Source organism: Bos taurus, chromosome 12 (genome assembly GCF_002263795.3).
Source record: "Bos taurus isolate L1 Dominette 01449 registration number 42190680 breed Hereford chromosome 12, ARS-UCD2.0, whole genome shotgun sequence".
Lineage (NCBI taxonomy): Eukaryota > Metazoa > Chordata > Mammalia > Artiodactyla > Bovidae > Bos > Bos taurus.
In genome coordinates, this window is record NC_037339.1 from 16,369,516 (window position 1) to 16,387,820 (window position 18,305).

The 18,305-nt window shown below is 44.3% G+C and overlaps 1 protein-coding gene across 6 annotated transcripts in view; it reads right to left on the reverse strand.

Moving 5' to 3' along the window:
- Positions 1-455: 455 nt before the first annotated feature.
- Positions 456-18,305, reverse strand: part of RUBCNL (rubicon like autophagy enhancer) — a 40,673-nt gene continuing 22,823 nt past the window's right edge. For 4 of the 6 annotated variants that reach the window (XM_059892037.1, XM_059892038.1, XM_059892036.1 and 1 more), the window contains 9 exons: positions 17,664-17,724; positions 16,760-16,892; positions 15,004-15,149; positions 13,228-13,292; positions 9,275-9,513; positions 7,921-7,982; positions 5,067-5,220; positions 3,781-3,871; positions 2,163-2,370 (listed from right to left, as the gene is read on the reverse strand). In XM_059892037.1, coding sequence (XP_059748020.1) covers positions 2,258-2,370; positions 3,781-3,871; positions 5,067-5,220; positions 7,921-7,982; positions 9,275-9,513; positions 13,228-13,292; positions 15,004-15,149; positions 16,760-16,892; positions 17,664-17,724 — 1,064 coding nt within the window. In that variant the 3' untranslated portion in view covers positions 2,163-2,257. 6 annotated transcript variants of the gene reach the window in all.

Here is an 18,305-nt window from a genome sequence, read left to right on the forward strand (position 1 = left end):
TCACCGAACCTTGTTAATGGAATGTCTGTGATTGTAGTTATTACTACACATTGTTCATTGTTACTACACATCACATTGTTCATTAACAGCATTTCCCCTGTATTTGAAGACATAAATAGCTTATTTACGTTTTCAACTACTTTATGTTCAATTTTATATCTGCAAGACGAAGTTCTGAAAGGCAGGGATAAAGTTCTAGTCACTCACACATCCCCTGACTTTGTGGAATAGAGTTGACAGGAGGTTTGATTTGTGCCCTTTGAAGGGCGCCATCTAGAGGCAAGTACTTCAAATAGCACCTCCATGCTCTGTTGAAGAAACTCAAAACTCATCCATACATACATGTAACTGCAAAAGTAAAGCATACCCCGGACACAAACCCTGGAAGAAGTAAAGTCTCTATGATACAGTTACAAAATTGAATTTAGGCCAGAAACAAAGCCAGAGAATACAGATTTTTGTTTTCAGTTTTTGTTCATTGAAAGTAACAATTCCTTTCACAAAACAAGCTTTATAGGAATAGGAACTGAGTAATTCACCTTGTCAGTTATAATTCATAAAAAACAGGCTCCACCATTAGCTAAATACAACCATTTAAATACAATTTAAGAAGTATCAAAAAACCCTTAAAAAAAACACCAGTAGCAGCAAAAACATCGAACATTTGTAAACAAAATCACCAGTAACAGTTCAGGTCAGTTCAGTCGCTCAGTTGTGTTCGACTCTTTGCAACCCCATGAACCACAGCACAGCAGGCCTCCCTGTCCATTACCAACTCCTGGAGTCCACCCAAACCCATGTCCATTGAGTCGGTGATGCCATCCAACCATCTTATCCTCTGTCATCCCCTTCTCCTGCCCTCAATCTTTCCCAGCATCAGGGTCTTTTCAAATGAGTCAGCTCTTCGCATCAGGCAGCCAAAGTAATTGGAGTTTCAGCTTCAGTATCAGTCCTTCCAATGAATATTCAGGACTGATTTCCTTTAGGATGGACTGGTTGGATCTCCTTGCAGTCCAAGGGACTCTCAAGAGTCTTCTCCAACACCACAGTTCAAAAGCATCAATTCTTCAGCGCTCAGCTTTCTTTATAGTCCAACTCTCACATCCATACATGACCACTGGAAAAGCCATAGTCTTTTTGGCTTTGGCTTTGGCATAGTCTGTCTTGACTAGACAGACCTTTGTTGACACAGTAACGTCTCTGCTTTTCAATATGCTGTCCAGGTTGGTCATAACTTTCCTTCCAAGGAGTAAGCATCTTTTAATTTCATGGCTGCAATCACCATCTGCAGTGATTTTGGAGCCCAGAAAAATAAAGTCAGCCACTGTTTCCCCATCTATTTGCCATGAAGTGATGGGACCAGATGCCATGATCTTCGTTTTCTGAATGTTGAGCTTTAAGCCAACTTTTCACTCTCCACTTTCACTTTCATCAAGAGGCTCTTTAGTTCTTCACTTTCTGCCATAAGGATGGTGTCATCTGCATATCTGAGGTTATGATATTTCTCCCGTCAATCTTGATTCCAGCTTGCACTTCATCCAGCCCAGCGTTTCTCATGATGTACTCTGCATATAAGTTAAATAAGCAGGGTGACAATATACAGCCTTGACGTACTTACTCCTTTTTCTATTTGGACCCAGTCTGTTGTTCCATGTCCAGTTCTAACTGTTGCTTCCTGACCTGCATACAGATTTCTCAGGAGGCAGGTCAGGAGGTCTGGGATTCCCATCTCTTTCAGAATTTTCCACAGTTTATTGTGATCCACACAGTCCAAGGCTTTGGCATAGTCAATAAAGCAGAAATAGATGTTTTTCTGGAACTCTCTTGCTTTTTCAACAATCCAACAGATGTTGGCAATTTGATCTCTGGTTCCTCTGCCTTTTCTAAAACCAGCTTAAACATCTGGTCCATGCTTGAAACATTCATGGTCCATGATTTACATATTGCTGAAGCCTGGCTTGGAGAATTCTGAGCATTACTTCACTAGCATGTGAGATGAGTGCAATTGTGCGGTAGTTTGAGCATTCTTTGGCACCAGTAACAACTCTACTCTTAATAACAAAGATCCGAAGTTTCCAAAAATATTAAATATATATAATAAAGAGAATATTGGTCATCTTTTTTCTTAATAGACAATAGTCAAACAATGTTATCAACAGGAGTAATAGACAATAGTCAAACAATGTTATCAACAGGAGACACAAGCGATGTGATCGTAAGGCATGTTGCATGGTCTTTCTCGATACAGTCAAGTACATCATGTTGCTGCGGAGGGTAGACTTTCCAGAAGTCTTCTCCTCGCTGTGATCCTCGCACACCGGGGGCACTTGGAGGACTGGAAGCACTGCTTGTGAAAGCAAGCTCTGCACGCTGCAAGCAAGGAGGAGAGCCGTCAGCAAATGGGTAGCTGGTTTCTCGAATATGTAACAGACACTCATCCCCAGCCTGGGGAAAGAGGACCTAAAGCCAAGAGGTCCCTTGAAGACAAGAGGATTTGTCTCCAGTAGATTATGAGGATGGGCCTCCCTGGTAGGTCAGTGGTAAAGAATCCACTTGCAATCCACTTGCAAGAGACACGGGTTCCATCCCTGGGTCGGGAAGATACCCTGAAGAAGGAAATGGCAACCTGCTCTATATTCTTGTTTGGGGAATCCCATAGACAGAGGTAGGCTACAGTCCATGAGGTCACAAAGACTCAGATACAACTTAGCAACTAAACAAAAACAACAACAAGGCCATGAGGACCAGTGAAACCGGCCCAAAGAGCCTGGGTAGTGGACTGCAGTGCCTCCCAGATCCGCTCAAAGACCATCCACCATGGGTGCCGGGCGAGCTGGTGGCTCATGGCTCAGGAGGTGACATCCCTTCTCTAGAAATGACCCTAACTAAAGAGAGCTGCCTCTATCAAGGTTATGCCCCCTTGCTGGTCCCAGACCATATCCAGTGACTGGTCAATATGAGGTTTAAAGGCCTGGCTGGCTCTCTGTCCTTAATTTGGGAAAATGGTGAAAATCCACCCCAGCTCTAGAGTTCCCTGAGAGATGCACTGAGCCTTCATGACAACCATACCATTTTCAACTTCTTCCTTGGCCCAGTCCTGCTGCCTTCATACCCTCGTGGGTGTGGAGCCTGAGAACAAACCCCAGGGCAGCGGTTTGCAAACTTTTGGCACCAGGGACCAGTTTTGTGGAAGATAATTTTTCCATGGGTCAGGGTGGGGGATGGTTTTGGGATGATTCAAGTACATTACATTTTTTGTGCATTTTATTTCTATTATTATTAGGTCAGCTCCACCTCAGATCATCAGGCATTAGATCCCAGAGGTTGGGGACCCCTGCAGTGAACTTGGGGTTGACTGTTCAATTACAAAACAGGTGCAGCTGTAACTTGCCCTGATGTAGAAGAAGTGGGGGACAGGTCAAGCAGGGCCACCTCCTACCTCTGAACTCTGTTCCCTGAGACATCATCCTTTATCCCTGCCCCACTCACACCTCTTCCCTGTGCATCCAAAACTTTACCAGCTCCAATTCAACAGAGAAGCACACACTAGCATCATTATACCTTAAGGAAATCACACTATGCTTTAGTTATTAAGCTGTTATTAAGCTTGATAGCTCAGTTGGTAAAGACTCCGCCTGCAATGCAGGAGACCTGAGTTTGATGGGGTCCCAAAGAATTGGACACGACTGAGCGACTTTCAGTTTCAAGCTTAAGTTAACAAACTTTGCGCTTATGTTATTATACTGCTATTAAGTGTACAGTATTATGGTATTAAGATACCTGAACATCTTCTACACGTTGCAGTCTGAAATGGGAAAATGACAGCTGTACTCCGGCAAAATTCACAAATGAAGCCCTTTCCTTGACATAGCTGTAAGAATAGGAGTCAAAAGTTAGTCTTCATGGCTAACATTTCTCCTAATGGAGAAACTGAGTTCCACTTTCACAGAACTCTATAAACACCAGATTTCCACAGTCCTCCACCCCAGGTATTAAAATTTCTTATTCTAAAATCCCCTAAATTGGTTGTGGAAGTAACACGTTTCTGCATTTAAAAGGTTTATATAAATCTGTGAATTGCAATTTTCATAGAAGTCAAAATGAAACATTCTGCACAGGACAAAAGATAGGCCTAAGCAACAGATCATATTTGCAGAAGGCCACTGAATGTCATGGATACAAGTAACAATTAAAAAACCTGTCTATGTCAAATGAAAGAAAAATTTCAGTTTGGTATTCTATAAGCCAAGATGGTAAACTCCTCTCACTATGCAAGAGTTCTAATGATACAGTTTCAAAAACATCATTTTTTAAGTGTCTGTGACTCCAGCCTCTAGAAGGAACAGAATACTATCTCCTGCCACAGTGGATGGGTCAGAGCAATAAATGTGCGTCCGTTTTGTCTGGACAACTGCATCAGGGTAGTTTGAGGCACCAGAGAAAGATCATGATTTTAAACATGTGTTCTTAAATGATTTCATTTTATTTCTGGGAGCTCCCCTGCAATTCATCAGTCCGTGAAGACACAGAGCTCCTGTCCCACTGGATCCTGAGTCTATGCGGCTGCACTTGGCACACCAGAGCAGACGAGAATGGAGGGAGGCCACGCACCGGGCTGGGTGCTCAGACAACCAGTCGCTTGGCCCAGGCTTGCATACCAGCAGGACACTCTTGGTCTGGTACTGAACAGCTCTGAACCTCATTTCACTCATCTGTAAGGAGTGCAGGGGCTTCCCTGGGGGCTCAGTGGTAAAGAACCCACCTGCTAATGCAGGAGACGTGGGTTCAATCCATGGACTAGGAAGATCCCCTGGAGAAGGAAATGGCAACCCATTCTAGTATTTTTGCCTGGAAAATTACATGGACAGAGGAGCCTGGTGGGCTACAGTCCATGAGGTCGCAAAGAGTTGGATACGACTTAGTGACTAAACTACGGCAATGAAAAGTGTTGCTGGCACTTTCCTCAGTTTGTGAGGGTAAAGCAGCTAAGTGCAAAACAGCCCACCCAGGATCAGCCGCAGAAAGGACAGCTCAGGGACACACCCGCTGGGGCAAGCAGATCTCACCTCACAGCTGGCCACGTGCTCGAGGGAAGCTTTCAGAATGTCCTTGAGCAAGGGCGCCAGCAGCCCTTTCTTGACCTTGACCATGTCCTCCAGGGAGAACAAGTGGAGCGCCTCCGTCAAGTGTCCTGGCAGCTGCTCAAACTCCTTTAATGTGCTTCCGGAGAGAAAACCAGAGGAAATCAGAAACCCACCCACACAGGTCGGGGCAGGAACCAGGGACTGGGGAGAAGGGTTTGTTTTTTCCTGGCTCTCAAAACTGAAATTTTTCAACTCAACTTAAAAAAAAAAAATAGCCGTAGGAACAAGTTAACTCCCTACTTTACATTTTGCAAGTTTTGCTTGGAAGCCAGAAAGTTAAAATTCCGTAAATAATGATTTCAAAAAGCTGAATGAGAAAAGTGTCCCTGACAGCTGCCCATGTACACTCTGAGTGAAAGAAAACTTAAAATTTGGTTTTTGAGTCTTGACAACACGTACTGAGATAATAATGACCACTTTCTTCAACTCCAGCTCAGTTTCAAGTCCATCAGTGTGACTGATGGATATCTCAGGAAGAGTTATTGATGCTATGACTCCCAAACCTCAGGTCCAGCACTGATATTAAGACACAAGCATCCAACTGAGTTGGGAAGATCCCCTGGAGAAGGAAATGGCAACCCACTCGAGTATTCCTGCCTGGGAAATCTCATGGACAGAGGAGCCTGGTGGGCTGCAGTCCCACAAGGAATCGGACACAACTAAGCAACAACCACAAGGGCGGGCTGCTTAAAGGCACTTGGATGCCCCGAGGGCATTCAGAACTGTTTGTAATCTCCTCCGAGCCCTCCGGTCTCTTTCTGAACCCCCTATGTCAGTTAGCAGCATCACCATGCACTGCATTCCCAAGCCTACACTGAACTTGATGCTCTAGGGATACTGCTGCTGAACCCTCTGCCCAGAGTTTAATTCTCTGCCCAGCTACGGGTGGTCCTGGCTCACACTATTTCCTCGGCCGGAGGGCCCCTGAACCCTCATTTTTCCTCTGACTTGCTCTTCAAGCTCTGGCTTTGTCCCTAGGAAGCCTTGTGTGCCTGCCTCCCCACCTTGTCCCTTAAAAAATATGTGCTGCCCCTCCCCCATGCCCTCAGGAGCACGTGCACCAGTGACAGGCAAATCTTTGGCAAAGATCTCTCTGTGCTGACTTCCTCTCCAGACTTCCTCTGAACACGTGTCCTGTGGCTTTTTCATCTGAAGCACAGAGTGGATATTCAAGACATTTTTGCAGATGGTAAGAACTGTGGATGTTGTTACATGTTACAGAGAAAACTGAGGCCCTGAGAAGAAACTAATTTTTCACCCCAAAGCCAGGTGGTAGAGCTCAAGGCCATATGATTATAAAGGACAAGCTCCTCCCCAAGAAATGTAATTCAGAAGTAGTGCATCATTAAATAAAGATCAGAAACAGAAAGCAGCTTTAAAAGAGAACAAAATTTTTTTGAAAACCTGTAATCCCAACTGGTAGCTCAGATGCTAAAGAATCTACCTGCAATGCAGGAGACCCTGATTCAATCTCAGAGTTAGAAAGATCCCCTGGAGAAGGGAATGGCAACCATTCCAGTATTCTTGCCTCGAGACTCCCATGGACGCACCATGGGGACACAAAGAGTTGGACACAACTGAGAGACTAACACTATGATCTCAGCTATTAAAACAAATAATCCAAACTCCTTGAGTAAGCTACTTTCCCTCCTCTTAACAATATCTCTGCTGAATGAATTCATGCCTGTGCCTTTATGGCCATGGCCTCCAAAAGCTCATCCTCAGGACATACCTATGGACGTGGTCAGAGATTCAGCTGAAGCTTAGTGTTTGGGTGTGATTTTTTTTTTTTTTTTTTGGATAACAAAAGATATTTAAAATGTATTAGGTGTTCAGTAACAGGACAATTCTTAAATGAATACCACATCACAGTACAGAAAAATATTATACAGCCAATAAAAGTTGACATGCCTCTTTATCACAGTGTTTTAAAAGGCAGTGGTACACCCATGAACACAGCAGCACTGGTCACAAAAACCAAAAGAATGCAACCCAAGATAGATGGATCAATCAACAAAAGATGGACTATACAGACAATGTATGATTACTCAACATCACTCCGCCTTTCAAAGGAAATCCTGACATGGGCCACAGTGTGAGTGAAGCTTGAAGACATGATGCTACTTGAAACCCCAGGCACAAAACAATAAACACTGTGATTCCACTCATATGAGGTACTTAGAATAGTCAAAATCATAGAGACAGAACAGAGAATGGTGGTTCCCACAGGCTGGAACAGAGGGTGGAGAACTACTGTGGGTAAAGAGTTTCAGTTTTACAAAATGAAAAGAGCTCTGTGGATGGATGGTGATGGTGGTTGCCTGCCAACATGAATGTACCTAACCGCTTAACTGTACACTTAAAAATTTATGTTATGTGTATTTTATCACAACTTAAATCCCCTGCAGAATGGAAAGGCTACCACTCCAGTATGCTGGCCTGGAGAATTCCATGGACAAAGGAGCCTAGTGGGCTACAGTCCATGGGGTCACGAAAGTTGGATACAACTGAATGACTTTCACTTTCATTTTTTTTTCCCCAAAATAATAATAAAAGTCCACTGGCTAGGGTTGTTTTATGCTTATACTGGTCCATTCTTCTTAATGTGTTAAATTCCCTGGTAGTGAGTAAGAACGTTTAGCAACGTTCAAGAGTGTCTACATCGCCAAGGAGAGGCATGAGACGGTCACTCTGCACTGGTGGAGACGGACCACAGAGTGTGGAGGTTATCAGACCTCCCATTCATAGCCCAGCCCAGCCCAGCCCGCAGCAGTACCTTTCAGCAAACCTGCAGGTCTTCAACAGCTTCTTGATATGAAACAGCTGCTCCTGGATTTCCTAATGTGAGAAACCAAACGGGGGGAGGGGGGGAAGTGTAATATGATTAGTAACACTGGACATGCGTAAGTCAAAATTAAATGTTAGTTCTAACCTTGAAATGCTACAACTCTAGACAATAAGCCTTTGAAATGCACAGTCTATAAAGCATACTGACTGTGCATATATATAAAGCATATAATGCACAGTCTATAAAGGGGCCCATGACTGAGTCCAGAGATCTACAGAGGGTCCAAGAAGGACCCAGGTCTTGGGGACTCTAAAGCTTACACAATGTTGGGGGCCTTCTTTTTAAAAAACACCAAACTATGTACAAAAGAAGGAGATTCTGTGATTGGAGACACCATGGATGTACCTGGAGGACATAATGCCAAGTGAGTGAAGTCAGACACAAAAAGACAAAAACTGCCTGATCTCATTTATACAGGGAATCTAAAAAAGTCAAGGACATAAAAGCACAGACTATAAGGGTGGATCCTGGACTGAGAAGGTGGGGAAATGGGGAGATAATTGGTCCAGGACACAGAGTTACAGTTACCTAGGATAAGACCATGGGGTCGCGAAGGAGTTGGACATGACTTAGCAACTAAACAACAAGGATAAGTCTAGAGATCTCATGTACAGCATGATGACTATAATTCACGAGACTGTATTAAAAACTGGAAATTTGTTAGGAGAGTAAGTTTCAGGTGTTCTCATCACATACACAGGTAACCCTGTGAGGGGATGGATGTCTTAATTAGCTTGACTATCAATCATTTCACTGTGTATATATATACATCAAGTCATCAGGTAGTACCCCTTAAACACATACAATTTTTCTTTAAAAGATGGTGGTGGTTGAGTCGCTAAGTTGTGTTCGATTCTTGCATCCCCATGGACTGTAGCCCACTAGGCTCCTCTGTCCCTGGGATTTTCCAGGAAAGAATCCTGGAGTGGGGTTGACATTTCCTTCTCCAAGGGATCTTCTCGACCCAGGGATCTAACCTGGTCTCCAGGAATGCAGGCAGATTCATTACTGACTGAGCTAGCAGGGAAGCCCCATTTAAAAGATAATAAAATTCAAAAGCTAGGTACAAACAAAACTAGGCATAAAGGTAAGATTTGGGTAGGGGCTTTGAAAAGAGCCAAAGCAGGAGAAGGTCTCTGAAGCATAAGCTCCAGCTGCTGTATGGTAAGTCCACCCCTTCAAGGGTCTGTCTGGATCGCCGGAGCCGGGGGAGACGTCCACTTACTGCCGCAGGGCCCTTTCGGCCGCTGGACTCCCTCCCCCAGGAAAGGTGGCTGCTCACCCTCACTCTGTCCAGTTCCTTGGCCTTGGTGTACAGGCCGTGGCTGACGTGCAGCAGGTTGAAGATGGGCTCGTGCCATATGTGGTCCAGCAGGCGTTTGGAGAAGTTGCTGACGTAGTACTTCCGGAAGTCCCACATCCTGAGGATCCGGGCGGGAATGCAGGACTCCGAGTAGGAGTGGCAGCAGTCGCAGAAGTACTTCCCCAGGTATTCGCAGTACCGGAGCCGCTTCACGAACTCTGCCGGGGTGCAAAGGACGATGAGCACCAGGTCACCTGAGGCCGGAAACCCACCCGCGCCCCGCCCTCGCCTCCAACGCCGGCGCAAGGTCAAGACTCAAGATGGCTGTCCTCATGCTGCTGAAGCCATGCTGGGGAGAACAGCAGACACTGGAGGCCCTGAGTCACGGAGGGTCATGAGCTTCACTTTTGTGGAATGGGTGTTGGAAAACAGAACCCTCCCCCCAGCACTCCTGGATTTGGAATATGGGCCTTTAAACTGACACGGGGCCAACAGAACATGAGATTCAAGGTCTGGGGATTTGGTGGGCGTGCAGACCCAACCTCCTACTTGGCAGGAAGACTCTGACAAGCCCGAATCTCTTCAGACTAATTGTCCTGAAGCCACCAAAACAGCCCAGAATTGGATTCTGTGATACCACAGGTATGAAAAATGCTTTGTAAATGATAACGCACTCTATGTATGCTATTGGAAAGTAGTACCCTAAAAGAGTTCCTGGATAAATCCATGAGGAAAAAAAAAAAAAAAAAAAACAGAAAAATGCACAAAGGATGGAAATACATGGGAAGAGAAAACATAACCAGTAAAGATCTGAAAAACATATATGGTGACCCCCATCCCCTACACACACACACACACACACACTCCTTTGGGGACAATCACTTCCACACACACACACACACACACACACACTCCTTTGGGGACAATCACTTCCTTAGGCAACTTTTCACTCCCAAGCCAATAAGCCTGGATTAAGTTCCCTGGCTATAAAAACCATAGCATTCTTGACTTTCTCTTTCATTGAAAGTATCACCGAGTTGTTTACTTGGCTGATGACATCCTGTCAGCAAGCTCCAAGAGGGAAGGACCACATTCCAATCAACATTGCACACCTACATCTTCACATCTGAACAAACTCTGGGAGGTACTTTAAAAGTTGGTGGAATCATAGTCACACATCTTCACAGTTTCAAACTCATACATTCAGTATTTACTGAGGCACCAGGATACAGTGGTTAACCAGAGAGATATGGTCCCCATTAGACTTCAGCTGGGAAGATGAGTCATTGAAAGAAAATCACTTCCAACTGTGATGCATGGCAGGCACTATCATTCTACCATGGCAGGCATGGTAGAAGGAAGTTCAGATGGACTTATGCTTCTTGTTTTTATTTCTTGAGGTGGAGATGCTCAAAGTCTTACTCCATCCCAGAACGCCTATCAAAGGCCAAGGGAACCCTTTCCAGCAAATCTTCTCTTCCTAGGCTTTCACAGGTCAGACCTATGGATGCTCTCACAGCAAAATAAGTGATTCCCACTCTCAAGTGGGCAACTCGCCTTTCTGATTGGGTGAAACCTGATTTTCTAGGCCCTCAGGCCACTCCCTCAAACTTTCTCAGAGGAGTCTGGTTAGGTCCTAGGTAAGCCATCCAATCATTTAACAAATATCTTTCAAGTCCCAACTGTGTGCCAGGCATACTTGTAGGAGCAGGAGATAAAGCAACGGATAACACAGACCACATATTGATAATATGTATATAATAGGTAACTAATGAGAACCTATTGTATAGCCCAGAGAACTCTATTCAGTGCTCTGTGGTGACCTAAATGGGAAGGAAATTCAAAAAAGAGGGGATATATATAAACATATAACGGATTCACTGTGCTGTACAGCAGAAAGTAACACAAGATTGTAAAGCAAGTATACTTTAATAACAGTCAATTAAAATAAAACAAACCATGTATCTGTCCTCATGGAACTTGGAATCTAGTGAGAGACAGATAATAGTAAGAAAAATCAATAAGAGTATTTTAGGGAGATAAGGACTTGAATAAAAACAAAAAGGAAGGGGAATATCAAGTGTATGTGTGTGTTTGTGGCCAAGAGGGTGATGAGGTGGAGTTTCAATAGGGCAGCCAAGGAAGACCTGAGAGTGCAGATGGGAAGGAAGGAAGGGAACTGGGCCTGGTTGGGGGAGGTAGGGGGGGAGGGGCGTGACCAGGGGAGGGCATTCCAGGGAGAGAAAAGCACAGATGCTCACAGGAGTGAGCCTGTCACCTTCAAGAACCAGCAGGGAGGCCATGTGGCTTGAGCTCAACGCCCGATGGGGCAAGAGCTGGGAGATGAGAGTCGGAAAGTAATGGGCAGTCACAGTGAAGGTCACAGTGGCCTCTTCAGCAAAGAGAGGGCAGTGTTATGAAATGACTATAACAACTTCTCATCGTGGACACCTCTCATAAAAACAACGCATGTCCCCCCTTTCTGTGCTATACACTAGGTTCTCACTAGTCATGTACTTCATTCATAGTTGTATACATACATCAATCCCAATCTCCAACCCCCAAAAAAGAAGGTACAGTCTATTTGTAGGACATACATTAAGTGAACCTTAAATACATATTCCAGTATACATTCAGTTCAGTTGTGTCCAACTCTTTGTGACCCCATGGACTGCAGCATGCCAGGCTTCCCTGTGCTTCACCAACTCCCAACTCCTACAGCTGGCTCAAACTCATGTCCATTGAGTTGGTGATGCCATCCAACCATCTCATCCTCTGTTGTCCCTTTCTCCTCCTGCCTTCAATCTTTCCCAGCATCAGGGTCTTTTCCAATGAGTCAGTTCTTTGCATCAGATGGCCAAAGTATTGGAGTTTCAGCTTCAGCTTACAATATACATTAGGTGCAGACAAATACTATTTGATTGCACTTACGTGAGGTACCAAGAAAAGTCAAATTCATAGAGTCAGAAAGTACATTGGTAGATGCCAGGGTCTGGGGGATAGGAGGTGGGCAGAGGGAATGGGGACAGTGTGTAATGGGGACAGAGTTTCAGTTTAGGAAGGTAAAAAGTTTGAGAGATGAATGATGGTGAGAGTTGCACAACAGTGTGAATATACTTAGTGCCACTTAACTATACAGTGGAATATGGTTAAAATAGTATGTTTTATCCATACATGACTAATGTGGATGGACTAGTGATGTATGGATGTGAGAGTTGGACCATAAAGAAGGCTGAGAGCTGAAGAATTGATGCCTTCGAATTGTGGTGTTGTAGAAGACTCTTGAGAGTCCCTTAGACAGCAAGGAGATCGACCCTGACTATTCACTGGAAGGACTGATGCTGAAGCTCCAATACTTTGGCTACCTGATGTGAAGAGCTGACTCATTGGAAAAGACCCTGATGCTGGGAAACATTGAAGGTAAAAGGAGAAAAGGGTGGCAGATGAGATGGTTAGAAAGCATCACTGACTCAATGGACATGAATCTGAGCAAACTCAGGATGATAGTGAAGGACAGGGAAGATTGCATTAATGCAGTCCATGGAGTCGCTAAGAGCTGGACAGGACTTAGTGACTGAACAACAACAAGAGTATGTTTTATATTATGTGACTTTCAAGACAATTAAAAAACATTAAAAAAATAATGATGCAAACTGCTCAACTTTCTTTGGATGTATAGAGAGATAAATAGGAAATCTAAAATTGGTTATTTGGGGGCCTTTTTTACTTATGATATTTAAAAATGTAAGAGTATGGCTATGAAATTTTGTACATTTCATTCATATGCTTATTAATCAAATCACTGTTGAACAAAAGATTTGTTGCTATATATTGTCTTGCATGCACTTGAGAGAAATGAATATACCAATATTTATGCTTTAAGGTAAAAATATCATTGCCTAATAAGTAAGCAACCCAATATCCATACTTACTAGGTTCTATTGGAGTTCCACAGCCAGCACAGAAAAAATTTTGGGCTATTACCACGAGATCCCTCCTGAGGACAGAAAATGATAACAGTTATATTTCAAAAAAGGCCAACAGAGCATTTTTCACTGATTGGAAAAGAAATTGACATGAGGATGTTCTTCTTAGCTTCAGGGCTTAATTTTATCATTTTTTCATTTGGGAAAGAAATAAAATTTTTCTTTCCCAAGAACAGAGCTTTCCAGTTGAAATCTCTGGGTCTTTTAAAAGCTCTTGCTACCACCAAAGCAGATGTCAGTATCACAAATAACCATTCCACCAAAGAGTCTTTAGAGACTTCTCATGGGGCATCACAGAGTTCTCTCTCCTGAGAGAACTAGAAGCATATAATACATGGGAGGAGGTTCAGGGGGATAAGACACCATCCCCAAACTTACTTGGGAAGTTTACAAATGGATCCAGGGACATTTAGATGAATATGAGGTATTGTAAGACAATGCTGTCAAAGATTTTTGGTGAAAGATAGAATATTGAAGTGTTTGCTATTCAACTGTTAGTGTTACAATTCCATATGGGATTTGGCAATATGGAGAAAGTTGTAACACTTTAATACAGTTTAAGGTCAGGAAAAATGGCCAAGGTAAAAATGCATGGTAAAAATATGTGTGCGTGGTAAAAAATGTGTGCTTTAGAGAGAACCCAGAAAAATCCCAGAGGAAAGACAATCCACGTCAAGGGAAGTGACCCTGCCCAAGGCTTGGAGAGGGAACTCTTCTCCCTAAGCAGCCCCAGAGAACTTCCTCATACTCTCCCAAGAGGAAAAAAGGATATAAGGCACCTCTGTGGGGCACAGGCAATGACCACTGCCAGCCCCTTCATAACTCTGCAGTTTGTACACTGTATTAAATACCAACCAAGAGGAATGAAAAAGAATGCATTTGGTTAAAATATCCTTTTGTCTACAATGTCATATACTCTCAGAATAAACAAATTAAACTACTACTTTAAATTATGGGATTCCCAGGTGACTCAGTGGTAAAGAACCCACCTGCCAATGCAGGAGATGCAGGTTCCATCCCTGGGTCAGGAAGATCCCCTGGAGGAGGAAATGGCAACCCACTCCAGTATTCTTGCCTGGAAAATTCCATGGACAGAGGAGCCTGGCAGGCTACAGTCCATGGGGTCACAAAGAGTCAGACATGACTGAGCAACTCAGCACAGCACTACTTTAAATTATTGTATATATTTATATATCTATATCTATATCTATATCCTTTTTGCACCATCTTATTTCTTTGTCTTTTAGAATTTTGTTACTTCTTAGAGAACAGAGATGTTTTCATTTGCATTCTGTCACGTTTTTTAACTGTAAGAGCTCTCCTCAAGATGAAATTTTCCTTTAAAAAAATGAATTCACTGACTTTATTTCACATTGCCCTGGAAAATAGAGTGGTCTAGTCTTAAAATTACTGTATGATATTTTTAAGGTTCACCATTAGCCACTTAATATGAGCCTGTTTACTTTTCAATTGTTATGTAATGTTCATAGTTAACTTCTCAACGTGTCAAAACTTACAGAGACCAAAAGCCCACTATATATGGGGTGCCAAGAAAGCTAACTCAGAAAAATGTGCCCAAGTTTCTTTTTCCTAAAACAAATTTTCCTTTGTCCCTTGGTGTTTTATTTTTTGCCTTCACCCATCTCTATGAAGAGACAGAAGGAACCCATCACAACTTTTGTTTTAACTGGACTGGTGGTCCAAGCAGCAACCTAGACTTACTTGAGTGGTGGATGAATATCAAATATGATTTGAAACCTAGGGGGCGCCCAGTCTCCAGTCCCTCTGATCCTCGACTTCAGTTTAATTTCCTGGACAACATCTGTGCTGGATTCAAAGTCTTTCTGAACCCGCTCTTCATTTATAACCTGCATAAATAACCCAGAAAAGGATTCAGGAGCAACTTAAACAAGCACATTTCAGGAACTGAAATAAAAAGAATGTTCAGATGTATTCCCAACATTAACCTTTACCTTCAAAAATAAAAACTGCCTTTAAGTGAATAACAGAACCTGGCCAGAGCCGTCTCTGTGTCTAAAACCCTCTGCAGGAGAACTGCTTCAGACGCCACCCAGCTGAGATCACTCTGCTCGGTATTTTTAGTTAGTTCTTTTGTTTCCAGACTGCGAATTACTGTAAGTAGGTCAGTGTGAACTGGAATGCCTTCCTGCCTTGCAGAAGCCGAAGCCTCACCCTGCCTAGTCAAGAGCTGACAGACACTGTGGATCTGAATCTCCTTCTCCAGGAATTGTTCTCTGCAGACACTGCCCAGCTTGTACACGTGCAGACCCCACCTCTGACCATGAAACTTATCTCTTAGCATCTAAAATCAAGACTTCTCTGATTACCATCCACATCCTCCACAGTTTGGCCGCTTTTGAACCTTATTTCCCAGGAAGATTAAGATGAACGATCCCCCAAACATACCCCACTACCCACAAACATGTTCTCCAACTACATTAAATGACTCTGCTCAACAAACACCACGGGGACTTCCCCGGTGGTCCAGTGGTGAAGACTCTGTGCTTCTACCGCAGGGGGCGTGGGTTCGATCCCTGGTCAGGGAACTAAGATGACGCAGCCAAAAGAACCAAAACCCAGAAGCACCGGGCACCTCCCAGTCACTTCTACTCCAGCTGCTCCTTTGCCAAGAGTGCCCTTCATACACCCCTACCTGACCTGCTACAGTTCTGCCTGGCCTGATACCTGGCTCAAGTCCTGAGATCTCCATTCAGCCTTTCCAGGTTCCCCTGATGACGTGGAATACCGCCTCCCTTGCACTTCCAGTGTGCTTTCTCTCCTACCCGATGACAGCCTCTGCCACCCCATCCTCTGCCCGCACTGAGCTGCCTGTTTGGAGGGCAGAGCACTCCACAAGGGGACCAGCCTGGACTTTCAAATGAGGCAGCCTGGGAGCTCAACTCCTGCTTTACCACTGACCAGCCCCACTGAGGGTCTGCAACTAACACCTTAAACTTAAAATAACGGGCTTCCATGGTGGTCTAGTGGTTAAGAATCCACCTGGCAATGCATGGCACATGCGTTTGATCCCTGGTCCGGGAAGATTCCACATGCCGCAGGGCAACTAAGCCTGTGAGCTGTAACTACTGAGCCCATGTGCTGCAACAAGGGAAGCCACTGCAATGAGAGGCCCTTGCACTAGCCCCGGCTCACCACAACTAGAGAAAAACCTGTGCCTAGCAACGAAGACCCAGCACAGCCATAAATGAATGAGTAAATAAATTAAATTAAATTAACAATAGCATCTACCTCACAGGAGATATGTGAGGATTAAGACATGAATTGCTGAGCACAGGCCCTGGTGCATTACAAATGCCCAATAAACATCAGATTCGTCCTTCCTTTCGAGTCTCCCCTAACGCCCAGCAGCCATACAAGGAAACACAGAAACCTCTGATGTGGAGAGCAGGCAAAATGAGAATTTAAGAACTGAAGATCAAATTCTGTTGAGACTTACTATGGAGCCAGCTGCATCGAGAGAGCCTGTCAGCTGATAATGAACTTCTGCCAGCATCCAGCATTTCCTGAATACGCGGTATAACTCTTTGGCTATTAGCTCAGCAGAATTGAAGTTTGGCTCATGAATGACACTGCAATGTAAGAGATGCAAACATGGAAAATTATTTTCATAAGAAGTGTGTTAAGGGTCTTTTGCTGCGGGTTTTTAACTATTTCCCCTCCCCCCTTGAAAAAAGCAGAGGAGATGACACAGAGCAGACCATGTGTGTGTCAACCACACCCCAGTGGTTATCTTACTTAACTCAATCCTTCCACGTTCCACAGAGCAGCTTGTGTTTATTGAGGGTACCAAGGTGGGGAGGGGTGGTGAGAAGAGGACCAGGTTTAAAGTCAGAAGACCTGGGTTCAAGCCCTCTCTTTTGTGCCCCCATGGACTGCAGCCCAGCAGGCTCCTCAGTCCATGGGATTTCCTAGGCAAGAATACTGGAGTGGGTTGTCATTCCTTCTCCAGGGGATCTTCCCCACCCAGGGATCGAACCCATGTCTCCTGCATTGGCAAGTGGATTCTTCTCCACTGAACGAACTGGGAAGCAAGTTCAAGTTCCCCCGCTGCTATTTAACAGCATGGTGTCTGGATGTACATCTCATCTGAACCTCAGTTTCTACACCCATAAAATTGGGTTTAAAAACCCCTGCCCATCCCACCCATGAGGATTAAATGAGAATGTGTACAAAAGTCTTTCAAACACTCTAAAAACACTGTAGGAACTTTCGTGGTGATTGTTTCATTTCTAAACAGTGATCCCTGTCATTGGAACTGACTGAATTTGGCCCAAGATGTCAGAGGCCTGGTGTGATGGCCCAGGGGTCTGTGTGCTAATGAAAGTGGGAGGGAGAGATACCTCTTAGAGGTGTCGGAGGAACATCCACAGGGCTCTGTGGTATTGCTGAAATCTCCAAGTTCTGTGGGAAAATCAAAGAAAAGGTAATGGAGGGCTTTTAGTCTGTTTCTCTTAACCACAGTCAATTTGATACGAACACAAAACTGCTGCTGCTAAGTCGCTTCAGTCGTGTCCGACTCTGTGTGACCCTGTAGACGGCAGCCCACCAGGCTCCCCCGTCCCTGGGTCCCTGGGATTCTCCAGGCAAGAACACTGAAGCAGGTTGCCATTTCCTTCTCCAATGCATGAAAGTGAAAAGCGAAAGTGAAATCGCTCAGTCCTGTCTGACTCCCAGCGACCCCATGGACTGCAGCCTACCAGGCTCCTCCATCCATGGGATTTTCCAGGCAAGAGTACTGGAGTGGGGTGCCATTGCCTTCTCCTAACACAAAACTAGCTGCCTACATCTCAGAAAGGACCAGTTATTCAAGATCTCCATCCTTCAGGTTCTTTTGCGTTTCTGTCGTGAGACAACAGCTATTATGAGGCCACAGATGGGATTTTATATATGCTTATCTGAAATTTCACCAAAATATAAAGGAGGGGACCAAACAGATATCAGACCCTAATGGTATCTGCTTTTGCATTCAAATCTACGTGAGA